This window comes from Gavialis gangeticus, unplaced genomic scaffold (assembly GCF_001723915.1).
Source record: "Gavialis gangeticus isolate Ggan-Ray unplaced genomic scaffold, GavGan_comp1, whole genome shotgun sequence".
Classification (NCBI taxonomy): Eukaryota; Metazoa; Chordata; order Crocodylia; family Gavialidae; genus Gavialis; species Gavialis gangeticus.
The window spans coordinates 32,602,579-32,615,705 of record NW_017729001.1 but is presented as its reverse complement, the minus strand read 5'-3'; the positions used below and the strand labels follow the sequence as shown (position 1 = coordinate 32,615,705).

Below are 13,127 nucleotides of genomic sequence, written 5' to 3'. Positions count from 1 at the left end.
AAGACATAACCTGCTGTCCTGCCACAGGGAGACCACCAGAGTCCTGCTTGGGCAAGAGGTTGTGAATAAATGCTCTAGAGATCCCAGGTAAAAGCTGTGCCCCCTCTCCATTGGACACATCCCTGCTCCCAAGTCCATGTCAATGGGACCAAGAGGGGACGCCAGATGTGGCTGACCCTCTCTCCAGGAGTTTCAGCCCCAGCAGGAGCATTGGCACGGGGTCCCCATCCCCAGCCTCTGTAGCAGAAGGGAGGAGAGGAGAGAGTGGATTCCCTCCCAGCCGTGCAGCAGCCAGCGCCCCAGGGACCGGGACGGACATCCCCGAGCAGGACGGACTTCCCCCGGGGCTGCAGCAGCTCCCGCCCCAATCCCGCCTCCTCCTCCACCTCCTCCCCGGGAGCTCTCCCCTGCTCTGCCCTGCAGTCCTGCCCGGGCCGGTCATGGCGCTGCTCCTGGAGCACGAGTTCAAGGCGCTGCCAGCTGACAAGCAGATCGAGACCGAGCCCTTCCTGGAGGCCGTGGCACACCTGCCACCCTTCTTCGGTGAGCCCCGGAACTGGAGGGGTTGGTGTGCCCCGGGGAGCCTGGGTGGGAGGAGGGGACTCGCGCCCAGCGCGTCCCGGGAAAGCAAGTCTGGCTTTGGGTGCTTGAGATGTTGGTGCCCAACAGAGCACCCCTGGGTCTTGTGTGCTGCTTGTCAGCAGTGGGAAGGGGAAACTGGTCTCCGGAAAAAAAAACAGACTGCTCCGAACTTGCTGCAGCACTTCTGGCCGCGCTGGAAATGCCTCCTGCATCATCCTTTGCCGGCTGCGACCGCCGTCCCCTTTGCTGAGCAACTCCAGAGTAGTTCAGCTCTTCAGCCTGTTTCCTAGAGCCTTGCGCTGTTCGGTGGTTAGTACAGGGGGAGACCTGTAGCAGAAAGGAGGAGGGGGGAGAGGGGATTCCCTCCCAGCCCCAAGCAGCAGCCAGCACCCCCGGGACAGACATCCCCAAGCAGACACTCCCCCCCGCCTGTTTCCTTTGCATGCCAAAAGGGACAGTGTCCCTCTCCGGTGCTAAAAAGGACTGAGCACCAGGCACCCAGCCGCTGGAGGGTTTGTCCGGACATGCAAGCAGGCTGCTTTGACTGAACAGGGCAGTGTGGTAGGGATAAACACAACATCCCTCTCCACCTTGGTGTGCATGGATTCATAATGGTAAAAGGTGCCTTACGCTGGTGTAGGAATCGACCCGAAGGGGATCAGGTACTCAGTATCTCTGCTTCTATCAGCCCAGACATTGTATGGACCGGGGCACAGCCCCGCAGATGTTATTCTTGATTCTTTTGGCTAGTTTTCCTTTGTGATCAGCTCCAGCATGCAGTGAGTCCCCCTAGGAATGGACTGGATGTGACAGCAAACCATGATACACCCTTAGCTTTACATAAACCACTTGCCTGCCTCAGAGTCTGTTCCTGTGAAGAAGGCTTTTTTAGTGATGGGGTGACTGCCACAACCCCTAGTTCTTCGTACCAGGGCTCCTAGAAGGATGCTTCATTAATGTACATGAGACTTTTATAGGTGCTAACCCCATCGACTGGGTGCATGTGAACATGGGGTAACACTTCAGGTGTGCAGAGATGTAGTGCAGCATCTTTAAAGTGCAGGTGCCCTCTTTCCAGGTAAGTTGTTCCAGCGCTTCTCTCTGGCCGTATGAAACAGGAGCTCAGGGGAGAAGCTGCTAAGTGTCCTGTGTTGTGGTGGATAGAAATCCAGAAATTATTCTGCTGAATGACTCCTTTAAACTAACACGAACCTAGCGTGCCAGGAGTATTTCAGGCAGACAGGGTGGTGGGTCTGCTGGCAGCCCAGCTTCCTAGGAGAGCTTGTACTGTCTTGCTCCACATGGCACATCAGAAACAGTATGACTGACAGCACCACGGGCCTAGGGATACTCCTCTGGGCCCTTTGGAAGGTCCTATTAGAGCAGGAGCCAGCAATTATTTTGGGTGGCCACTTACTGAGTTTTGGCAAGCCATCGAGGGCTGCATGACAGGCAGCCAGGGGCATACAAATATTAATTTTCTAAATTTTGTAGGGGCCCCACGAGCCAGATAGAATGGCCTGGTGGGCCACATTTTGCACACCCCTATATTAGATGCAGCAGCCTCTTCTTTCATAGCTGCCATGTGCCCATCAAGGAAAGAGGGATTTGGGGTCATGGGCTCTCTGCTTCCTTTCCTCCTTGTCATAATTTATTGCAAACACTCAAACTTCTTGTAGCTGAGACCATTCAGCCACAAGCGCCAGGCTGCAACACAGCGTTAACCTGGGGCACAGGAGAGGCGGGCACTGCCACTGGCAGTAGACAAGCTAGAAGCATCTTGCAGGGTGGCAGCATGTGAGAATCGTTTCCCTTTCGTGCTCGAATGTGCGCTGGAGTTATTCTGAGGAGAGGAACTGTTCCTCTCCTTGTGGTGAGCAGGACAGTCCTCGAGCAGGGTCAGCCAAGCAGGGCTCTCAAAAGTCATATCCTGCTCCTCTGCTGCAGTCCTGGAGGTGTGAGGCACAACCGGCTCAGTGCTTGTGGCTGCAGGGATGGAGATCTCAGAGACCAAGAACTGGTCTCTAGGATTGAGTTTAAGCCGCTCGCTCTCTTTCTGCAGTCAGGTGCAGTTGGCATAGGCTTTTTGCTGAATACCCGTTGCAGACTTTGTGTCAGATTTGGGGGCTCTGGAGTCCAGCTTTCTGCCTCAGCTGAGCTTAAAGCAGTGATTGGAATAAACCTTCATGGCTGGCTTATGTGCATCTGCTTCCAAGGCTTTGCTCTGGCTGCACACGGGTGATGTGGGCAGACTCCACTTTACTACAGTATAGCAGGGCGCATTGTCTCTGGTGACTGTCTTCGGTTTCTCCATGTCCCTTTGCCCTTTGTCTTTCCCTAACCTGAGTCCCTGCTCGTGTCTCCTCTCTCTCATGCTCCCTGGCAGTGTTGCTCAATCCCTCGATACATCTGACTTATCTAAAAATCTCAGTCTCTCCAGCCCCTGCATCCTCCGCCTTTCACATTCACGTTGTGTTGAGCAATTGTTCTGCACACCCAAGAGCCGGAGGGCTAAACCTACTAGCCAGAGACCACACCTAGGCGAGGAACCCGTTTCTGTGCCCCCTTTCTGCCCAGGCTGCTTGTGAGAAGGCGAATGTGCTGTTCCACCCTGTCTCTCCCCAGCCTTGATTTTGCAGTGGAGGTGGTGACTGCTAATCTGTCTCCCTAACGATTTTGCCAGTAATTCCCCTGTGGGTCTCTTGTGCCACTTCTCTCCCCAGCAGCACTGAGGAAGCTGACTTTGGTTTCGCTGCTTCCCAGACCCGTCACACTGGCACCAATCAAATCGACAAGGCGTGGTTCGGTTTTCACTCTGCCGAGGCCTTGGAGATCTGGGACTGCACCGCTTGCCCTCAGCTCACCTCGGCAGGATTATCCTCGCAATCACAGGGCCGAAGTGAAAGCTTGACTTCTCCAGCGACACTCACCTGGAAAGGTGCCTGCCTGCAGCATAGAGATTTGCCCTGCCCCATTGTGGAGAACCGAAAGCTTTTAATAGAAATGTTTGACAGCTGGAAGAGGTAGTTGGGCTCTCACTCAGTGGTATCTCCTGCACATTGCTTGGTAGGGGAAAGCGGAAAGTAATAGGGTGGAAATCGGATCGCCAGGTTTTCAGATAAGGAGAATGCTTCTTAATGAGCGTAACTGAATCTTGCCACCTGTCTCAGCCTGTTGACAGGTACATTACATGGATGCCCAGCGGGGTGGTTTTCAGTGGAGTAGTGGGTGTCTCCATCAATCTCTTACCTAAAAATATACATGGATGTAGCCCTTGGTCCAAAACAAACCACATCAGCACAGCAAAACGTGGCATTAGCAGTGACCGTCTTTTGGAAAGCTTGTCAGCAAAGGCAGTTCAATCCTCAGCCTGAATTCAGATTGGAAGGGGCTCTGTGAACTACCCGCTGTCACTGCTCCCTGAGCTGCAGGGCTCAGCTCATCCACTCTCACGCAAATCAGTGCCACCAGCCCTGAATTTACTTCTGATTTGGCCGCTTAGCACAATTTAGATAGGCAGTAACTGGCAGGGAGCTGAGCAACCTCTGGTGCAAGAGCTGTGGCATCCCTTGCCTTGAATGGCTTGGCAAGCATAGGGAACAGCATGAAGAAGAGCCTGCACCCCCCGAGCACTGCCGAAAGGGTAGCTGGCCCAAACTGCTGTGACCCAGATCTCTTTGATTTGAAAGACTGGGGTGTCAGGCCGATCTGAGCCTGTAGACCCCAAATGCTGTGGCAAGGGCTGCCTCTAAAGAGCAAATGACTTGTCTGAAGCCAAATACCCTGTGGATGCTGGAGCCAAGGTTAGCGCCCAGGACCAGCTGGCTGTGAGTCCTGCACTTGCTTCCGTGGGTTTTGCTGCATGCCCTGGCTGGCTGCACTGGAAATGCTGAATGCCTGTCATGCAGACACCAGCGGTTGGGCAGAGCTCGTTGGAAGAGCGTCGGGGCTTCGTCAGAGAAGGCGTTGTGGTGCGACTCCTTGTTCAGCCCACAGCTTGCCGTCTGGAGGCAGACAGGCAGTTGGGTTTGGTCAGGTTTGTCACCATTGATGGTGCTGCTGAAAGGTTGCTCTGTCTCTGTTTTAACAAGGATGGTGTCAAACAAAAACTCGGCTGAGTGCCCTGGCTCCGGCTCGCAGGGCGGCATATCCCTGTACCTCTAGTAAACTTGCAGCGGTGCCACGGGAGCTTGTACTCACCTGTAACACTGCAGTCTGACCTCACCCAGCTTACCCGTCTCGGAGCAGCACGGTCTGGGGCAGCTTTTACTTCATTGCATGGAGCTGGCTGCCTTTGGTCATTAACTCTACCATGATGGTGTAAATGATAGGAGGATTTGGCCCTGTAATGAGAGCCGAGTTAAGTGTTGTCTGTGAGCTAAAACAGGCTTCAGCACTGTTTCCTGCCTGGAGCTGTGTAATAGTTTTTACTCCGAAACGTACTTAAAGATTTGACTTCAAGGGAGAGCGGAGCCGGTGGGCATAAGTGTGTGCATGGGGGTGATGTTTGCAAAGCTGTCCCCTGCCACAATTCAGGATACTGTTTGGAAATACAGTGCCTTAACAAACCACCTGTATGCAGCAATGCACCCTCAGTTTGGGGAGCATGTGCCTATGAGAACCACAGCTTTCTTCCAAAGGCTCGACCTGCAGAAGGTTTGCCTGGCTTGCAATGCAGTGGCTGAATTGCATCACTGAGCAACCTGAGCTGTAAAAAAAAGTTGATTAGCAAAGATCCCATCCAACCGGCTAAACAGCCAAGTCGCAAAACTGCTGAAGCATCCAGTTCAGATTCTGCAGAGCCGAGCTGGTCACTGTAGGATCCATGTGGGCTGGCACAGCCACATCATGCAGGGATCAGAGGGACAGGGAGAGCGTGAGGTACCCACAGATGCATGGGAAGCTTGCACAAGTGCCAGGAAGAGACTCCCGACCAGGCTACTCTAGTGCTTTAACCCTCCAGCTCCTCACTCCCTAGGTCCTCAGTCCCGGAGAGTGATGAGTACCCATGCATGCACAGTGTAATGCAAGGGCCTTTCTACATTTGAGAGTTAGCTTGGATTACAATAGAGAGCAGATGCTCTGGAGTGGGTCTCACACTTTATAACTGTACGGACAAGCCTGTACATCCTGGTGTCACTGGGCAGGGGTGTTTGGCGTTGGGAGAGTGTGTTAGGTGCCTTGTTCTGCTGTTTAAGCTACAAGCTCATTGAGCATCCAGTACTGCACAGACTGGATGTGGGACTGACTTGCCTGCTCACCTTCAGGTTTCTCTGGACTATCTTCCCAAAATGAAATAAGAAAGAGTTGGATCTTCCTGCAAGTAGTGTAAAAACTGCCACTAGCAAGGCAGCCAGCACAGGACAATGAGCTCGTTCTGGGGAGCTGCAGCATAACTTAACTCGAGCTGGTAAAGTGGAAATAGGAAATCCTGTTGCATCTGTAGGACAGGCCGTAAGCTGATTATTTTCATGGCTGGGCTGCTGCAGTTGGTGTCTTAAAAAAACCTCCGGCAGCAAGATGCTTCTGAGATACTAAAAGACATGTTCCACATCCTGAAGACAATTAGGATTATCTCCCTGTGGCTGTCAACAATTGTTGCTGCCTTCTGGACAGCCCCAGCCCTTCCCTGCCAGTGTTTCTGGTGGAGTGGAGCCACAGGTGGGTTTTAGCAAAGGAGCAGTTGCTTTCCTGAAGTCAATGACTGAAATTCTTCCTCTGCTTCTGCCCCATCTTCCTGTCTGATGCCTCATCTCTGGCTTTCAGCCTAAAGGGTTGAAAACAAGCCTTGCTTCTGTCTGTACGGCATCCAGCAGAGCGATGCCCTGTTTCTGGCTGGAGCCGATGGGGGCTACAGTAACATACAGAGTAAGTCACATCAATCCGTGTGCTCTGGGTCCAGGGTAGGTCAGCTGCCTTCTGCTAGACCCAGTTGTCTGCATGCCTGGTTCTCTCTCCCAGGCTACAGACTAGTAGGATTTCCCTGCCATGTTAGAGGCACCCCATTCATAGACTCCATCTGTGAGGGGGTCTTGGGACATAACTTGCTGCTTCTGTACATAGTCTTGCCGACCCCATGGGTATAATGGTGTGGGGGATGCGGTGCTAGCAGGAAGGATGTCATATCAAATGCCCTGAACCCGGCTGTGGGGAAGTTGCCTGCCTTGCTTTGGTTTCTCTTCGTCGTAGGACAAAGTGTTGATGCTGACCTGGGAAAACCCAGAGCACCAAATCGACTCCCTCCCCACAGTGTGATGTCAGACTAGCATTTCTCAGGCCACGTCCATCCCGCCAATGCACGGAAGGAATCTGTTGCTCCGTGAAACATCCGTGTAAGACAATAGCTAGCGCTGTTGTGCTGCGAGAGCCGTTCAGAGTGGCTCTGCTCTCCACAATGTCTGCCATTATGTTGGCATTCCCGTGCAAAAGCCCCCTCACCCAAGCCGAGTACAGTGCCTGTCTTGGCTGCCAGCCAGTGCAAATGACTTGCCCTATTTCTCAACCGAGATGCATTCATCTGAGCAACTTTAATTGGAAAAGTAACAGGGCAGTAAGTTGACAGCCCTGAGAGATGGGTAAAGCCGTGAGATGGGGTGGAATTGATTCCCACAATACACGTACCCTAGCGGTGCTGCATGCTCGGTTGTGGCTGGCAAAGCGTCCAGCCGCCCGCGCTCCGCCGCGTGTCGCTGCTCTCTGTAACTCCTTGCTGAAGCAAGATGTTCTGGGACAAGGGCGAAGAAGTCCTCTCCTATCTCGGGACGTAACTCCAGCAGACCTTGCAGGGGCAGCAGCAGTGCACGCTGCCTTCACCCCTCCTCAGTATGGATGCGCTCCCACCCATGGCCGGGTGGGAGCACCTGGACAGGTCAGAGATGGCCCATCCAGGCTTTGGTCCTTTGTGGCCTCTCTGTGCTGCTGGGTTTCCCTTCCTTGCATGGTGCCTCCATTAGTGACTGTTATACCCACAGCCCCATCAGGGGGTCATTAGTGAATCCAGGCCTATGACCTATGCCCTGGCTGTCTCCTGGATCTAGGTGTTCCTGCCAGCCTGCTGCCAGTGCAGATGGGGCTCTGGATTTCTCCTAACAGCACATTTGGAAAACTGGGGGAATTTGGGAAGCCAATTTAAACATGTCAATTAACAGTAGGTGGAGTTGTCCTGCCCTTAACTGAGACCTAAGGGAGGAGGCTCCGCAGAGGCCCATCTCGTCCCCAGCTTGACCGCATCTTTTTTGCTTAAAAGGTGGTGAGGTGGGCACTAAACCAAGGTAGAATCGGTCTCAGGAGAAGGCTGTGTGTCCAGTTTTACCATCAGACCAGTGTCCAGCAGGACTGTAGAGCTGAGCCTGTCTAGTTTACCTGGTAGTAAAGAGAAAAACACACAGTGAAGGCGCATATCCCAGAATAACTCACGTCAGCCCCCCCAAGGTTAAACACTGCTTCCTGCGGGTCCACAAGGCCATGCTTATTAAAAGCCAGTGGACTGGGAGGTCCGGTTCTTGATCAAGATGTTCTGGGTGGGACACATGTAAGCTTTCTAGGTGCCTGAGTAGAGTGAGAAGTGTGACGCTGAGGCTAGGGAGGCTGTAAGGGGAGGGTGATACAGATTCCCTGCCTGTTCTACCCTCATTGCCCCCTCAATAATTTGGTACTGGCTGCTGGGATGCGGAAGTGAATGGGCTTCTCTGTTCAGTACTTTGAAAAAAATAGCATTAGAATAAGTGTTTGCTCTGTGTGGTCACCGGGTCCCTTCACGAGCAACCTCCCCTCTAGCTTTTCTGTTTCTAGAGACTTAACGCTTAAAACCAAGAAGAGAAACGAGCTGAGCAGCCCCTTTTCAGCCAGGCTCTGTTTGTGCATGTGAGACGTTCTGCAGCTGATGCCTGTTGCCTGCAGTTCAAAGGAAGCCAGTCAGCTGCTCTGATTCAGGGGTCTCCAGCATTAGGAGCCAGCTGTTTCTGTGGGCCATGCTGATAAAAGCTTTCTTTTCTTTTTTTTCTAGACTGCCTTGGGTCACCGATTGTGTATTCACCAGTCAAAGCAGATCTCTCTGGAAACATCAAGGTAGGAAGGGGCTGCCAGATCTAAAATCCTGAGTTCTGCCTTCAGCAAGCCTGGGAGTGTCCTTACTGCTTTACATCTTTGCAGCCATAAATTAGCAGTCTCTTCCTGAACAAGCATGGAGAGCTGTTGGTCGGTGACACTGGGCCCTGAGTAAACCTGCTTTTTGGCAAGTTTGTCCTTGAATTTTGCCCATCTCTTGAGGGAAGGTGGAAGGAACTAGGTGCATTTAGCTTGGAGAAAAGGAAGTTATCAGGGCACATGAGCCTTCAAATATGTGAAAGGCGGACACAAAGATGGCAAAATATTGTTGTCCCTTGCCTCGTGCAGGACACAAGGAAGTGGGCTTAGACTGCAGCAAAGCAGCTTCCCATCAAATCTCAGGAAAAAACTTCCCGACTGTAAGAGCAGGACGAGAGTGGAGCCAGCAGCGCAGGGAAGTGGTGGAATCCCCTTCACTAAGAGGTCTCCAAGCTGAGCCTGGATGGGCGTCTGTCTGGGACAGTTTTGCAGTCCACCCTGCATCTCTCAACAGGGATAGGCAGGGTGATACTTGGGGTCCTTCCCACCTGGGATTCTCTCAGTGGTGCTCTAGTCGAGGATTTAAGCTATTCTCCCATTCGGCAGTGCTGCTGCACTTCTGCAAGCCGACCCAAGCAAGAGCGCAGGGGTCGGTCAGTGCACTCATCATAACCTGCACCCCCATCCTCTCCTCCCAGCGGCAGGGTGTGCTCTGCCTGACATTATGCTCTCTGGCTGCTTTCAGAAAATCCGAGCGGTGTACGAATCCAATCCTGCCAAGTTCAAAACGCTGCAGAACATTCTGGAAGTAGAGAAGGAAATGCATGGATCGGCGTGGCCAAAGACTGGCGCGACGCTGGCGCTCTTGTGGCTGAAAAGGTGATGTGTGGCTTCTCTAACTCTCAGGCACTGGAGAGGGTCACCTGCTTACTTGTGCTGCTAATGCAGGAAATCCAGTCTTGGGCCACTGCTTGCAGGCTGGCCAGCTGGTTAGCTGTGCTTCTGGAGGCCTGAGCCCATCGATCTTCATGTAGGGAGATGTTAATGCTGGAGATGCTTGCAGAGAGCTTGCAGGCTTTCTTCTTGCAATCATAACTGTCCAGGGGTGCTGGATGCGTCTGATGAGATGGGCAGGCATTTAGTGCAGACTTCCCGTGTGGTTAACGTGCTCCCTTCTTTGCAGGGGCCTGAAGTTCATACAGGTTCTGCTGCAGAGCATTTCTGATGGCGAGAGAGATGAGGCGAATCCGAACCACATCCGAGTCAATGCGATGAAGGCTTATGAAATCGCACTGAAGAAGTATCATGGCTGGATGCTCCAGAAGCTCTTCACGGTCAGTGCTTGCCCTCCAGGGCTTTCTGGATGCAGCTTGGTTCAGCGCCTAGATATCATGGTTACAGGCACTCCAAATACCCTCGTCTGTCTTCAGAACTAGGGGCTGACAGTTCATCTGCCTCTTCTCCTAGGTTTGGGGGCCTTGAGTTTCTGCAGTGACTAGGGATTTGGAAGCCCAGCAAGGCTCTGGTTTTGGTTCCAGGAAGTCACGGTCTTCCCAAACCCCGCTCCCATACAGTGATGTCTGTCAGGCCCTCTGAGCCAGCAGTCGCCCTTGGAAACTCTGGCCGCAATGGAGCCCCAACAGCCCTTGAGCTGGAAGCCTGGATCCCAAGGGATTCTCGTTCATGGTAGTCTCTGGGGCTTGTCGTGGAATCCTAACAGGCTCCTTCCTTCTGGAAGACTTACCCTCTGGTCTAGGAACTTGGTCATCTTTGTAGAGCCAAGGCTTGAGCAAAAGTGCCCTTGGGTGTACATGAGCAGTGTGTAAATGGTGCTAAAGGAGCATGGGAGGATGGGGAGGTGGCTGAGGGCTGGTACCTGGTGGGTGCTGGGACAAACACAGTGAATTCAGGAGCTCTTGTGTGCACAGAGTGGTTCTGGCCGGACTCTTGGAACTGGGGATTTCCTCACCAGTAAGGCAACTGGGGCGGCTTGGTCTCATGTTTTTTTGCTAAATGCTCTTTCCCTTCTTTTAGGGCTCAGTCTATGCTCTTCCATACAAGTCGGACTTGCTGAAGGCTCTAGAGAAGGGCAAAGAAGTGAATGAGGAAGAGAGTTTAGAGAAGATCCATCAGTTCCTAGCAAAAGCCACCCCTATTCTGGATGCAATTTATGACATGTATATAAAAATGAATGCAGAACTGAACTACAAAGCTTAACCTTTGCACTGGACTCCTGCAGCCAAGGACAACAAATGCTCCCAAAATTTTAATCCGTGGGAGCACTAGGCCTGTTTCCATTCATCAAGTGACTTTAATTCTTGGCATGGATATGCAGGAAATAGCCTGGGGGATTTTCTTTAAAAAAAAAAGAATAGTTTTCTGTAGAAACATAGCAATAAAACACAATGATCGTTTCCCAGATCTTGGAACTTGACACACTTTTGTACCAACTGGAGAATGGTAAAACTATTTCTAGTCTTTATCTAATTGTTTGCTTCAAAATATGTCTGGGGAAATGAGATACCATTGGCAGTGTTTAGCTGACGCTATTTTTCTGGCTTTACCTCAGTTTTCGGTAAGAATGTGTCCTTCCACTAATGCTGTATTGTGAGATGCAGTGATGCACTTGGGCTACAATGGCAGCAGATGCCATGCGCTAAGAGTAGTGGTGTGAACGCCGTTCTTGTAGCATAGCTTGCCTGGACTCCTGGCCACGGTAAGAAGCTTTCACAAGAATGCCAGAAAGATGTTTGCAACAAAACCAGCCTTCAGTGACTTTCCCAAGTGACATTTTAATCTTTTAGTAATTGCAGGGGGTTTTATGTTTTTTATCTTCCTGTGGGAAGAGTTTCTTCTGGATAACTAACTTGAAACTATCTGTAATTTTGTAAATCTTTTAATTCTTGCTCCTGAGACCAAAAAAAAAAGGCCTTAATCGTAATTTATGGCAGAGTTGGCCTTTATTTTAAGGTAATGGGAGTGGGGAAGTAGACTGAAATAAATGTTGGAAACTAAACCTCCACTTCGGGGTGCTCTTTGTTGTGATATTCTCTGTCTTCCCCTCTTACTATTTGAGGTCTGATGTATAAAAGTCTCCTCAGCTCTGACAGACCGTTTGCCGTTCACCTCCGAAGTGTCAACTGGAAGCTTCGCCCTGCAGACCTGGAGAGCTGGGATGCGCAGTCAGGGCTTTGCAGTCACTGGATGAGGGACAGCTCTGCTCCGACCGCAGCGGCCTTGTACTTTGCCGCCAGATGGGGCTCTCGGCCGTTTCTCAAGTCCAGGCTAAACCAACCCACTCATCCCTTTCCTATTTAAACCTGAGTTATTGATCTCCCTGCCTCTGAACTCTTGAACTGCGGGTGGTTTTGAAGGGCAGAATAATGGGAGTAGCTGCAGAGGGGCCGGTTCACAGCCTCGTACAACATCCCACGGCCGCCCCTGCCTGTGTCCTTCTTGGGACTTTTTTACTGCCGAAAGCTCGGTACAAAGTGTGAGCTCGTTTCTGGAATATTTCCAGGGAGATGCCTTACATGTGACCATGACAGCAGGGTACTCTTTCTTAATCAAAAACAAGCTTCTGCTTTGTTTTTCCCAATGGTAACAGGAAAAAAGGTTGGTTAAAATCTGGCCAATGCACATCTGCTTAACGCCTTAGAGGTACTTGGGGCTGGGATCTTCCAGTGACTCTCTTTAGTGAGCCATGCAGTAGAAAGAAAGGGGCTGGTGGTACCCGTACACGCTTCCTCAGCCTGCCCTCCTGGCACACCGCGTTCGAACACCCAGGGGTCCGTGCCGACGCTCCTGGTCCTTTAGTGCTCCGAGACCCTCGTGCCGCAGAAGGAAGGGTCCCCCCGTGGCCCTCGGCGTTTCTCCGCTTGCAAATAGAGGGTGCGGCGGACGCTCGGGAGCTGGAAGCTTCTCCGGCAGCGATGTGCCCCGTGCCCAGCCCCGCAGGTTGTCTGCCTGGTGTGTAATTAGTGATCCTGTGGTTCAAATGTTTCTTTGCGCTGCTGGAGAAGGCTCAGGGAGGCCTGACGTGTCTGCGTGTTGCAGCGGTGACCTGCCTTGCAGCGGGATGGTGTTGTGTGTCGCCCGCCACCGGGCCTACGGCGCAAAGGGCCACGGACCCGCTGGAAACCGTGCCCTGAGCTAGAGCCGCGCCGCAGCCATCGGCTCGGCCGCCTGCCCTCAGAAAACTGGCCGGGAATGTCTCGGCCGCCGAAGCTCGGAGGCGCCGGCTCCGTCCAGCCTGCGCCGCGGAAAGGAGCGGTCTGACCGCCGGGCAGGGCGACAGGTTAGTCCGCATCCATCGCCGGGGGTAAGAGCGAGCTGATCCCCGGCCAGCGGCGACTTGCTCAGAGCCGGCACAGCCTGGAGAAGCCCGGGGCCGGGGCCGGGGCCGGGGCCGGGGCCGGCAGAGCGCTGCCTCCACACGCCGGCGCGGGCGCGGCTCCCCC

At 52.8% G+C, this 13,127-nt stretch overlaps 1 protein-coding gene across 1 annotated transcript; it reads left to right on the top strand.

The window, feature by feature from the left end:
- Positions 1–386: 386 nt before the first annotated feature.
- On the top strand, positions 387–11,686 carry GLTP (glycolipid transfer protein). The gene is made up of 5 exons (XM_019507326.1): positions 387–543; positions 8,588–8,649; positions 9,413–9,546; positions 9,851–10,001; positions 10,702–11,686. Exons 1-5 carry the CDS (start codon positions 441–443, stop codon positions 10,882–10,884), a joined length of 633 nt encoding a protein of 210 aa, XP_019362871.1. The 5' UTR covers positions 387–440; the 3' UTR covers positions 10,885–11,686.
- Positions 11,687–13,127: the final 1,441 nt, after the last annotated feature.

What these genes read in the sequence shown, in the direction of transcription:
- GLTP (XM_019507326.1), top strand. Translation starts at nt 441, where the DNA reads ATGGCGCTGCTCCTGGAGCACGAGTTCAAGGCGCTGCCAGCTGACAAG. An exon ending in GCGCTCTTGTGGCTGAAAAG is followed by an intron (nt 9,547 to 9,850) that starts GTGATGTGTGGC and finishes CCTTCTTTGCAG; the next exon opens with GGGCCTGAAGTTCATACAGG. An exon ending in TGCTCCAGAAGCTCTTCACG is followed by an intron (nt 10,002 to 10,701) that starts GTCAGTGCTTGC and finishes CCCTTCTTTTAG; the next exon opens with GGCTCAGTCTATGCTCTTCC.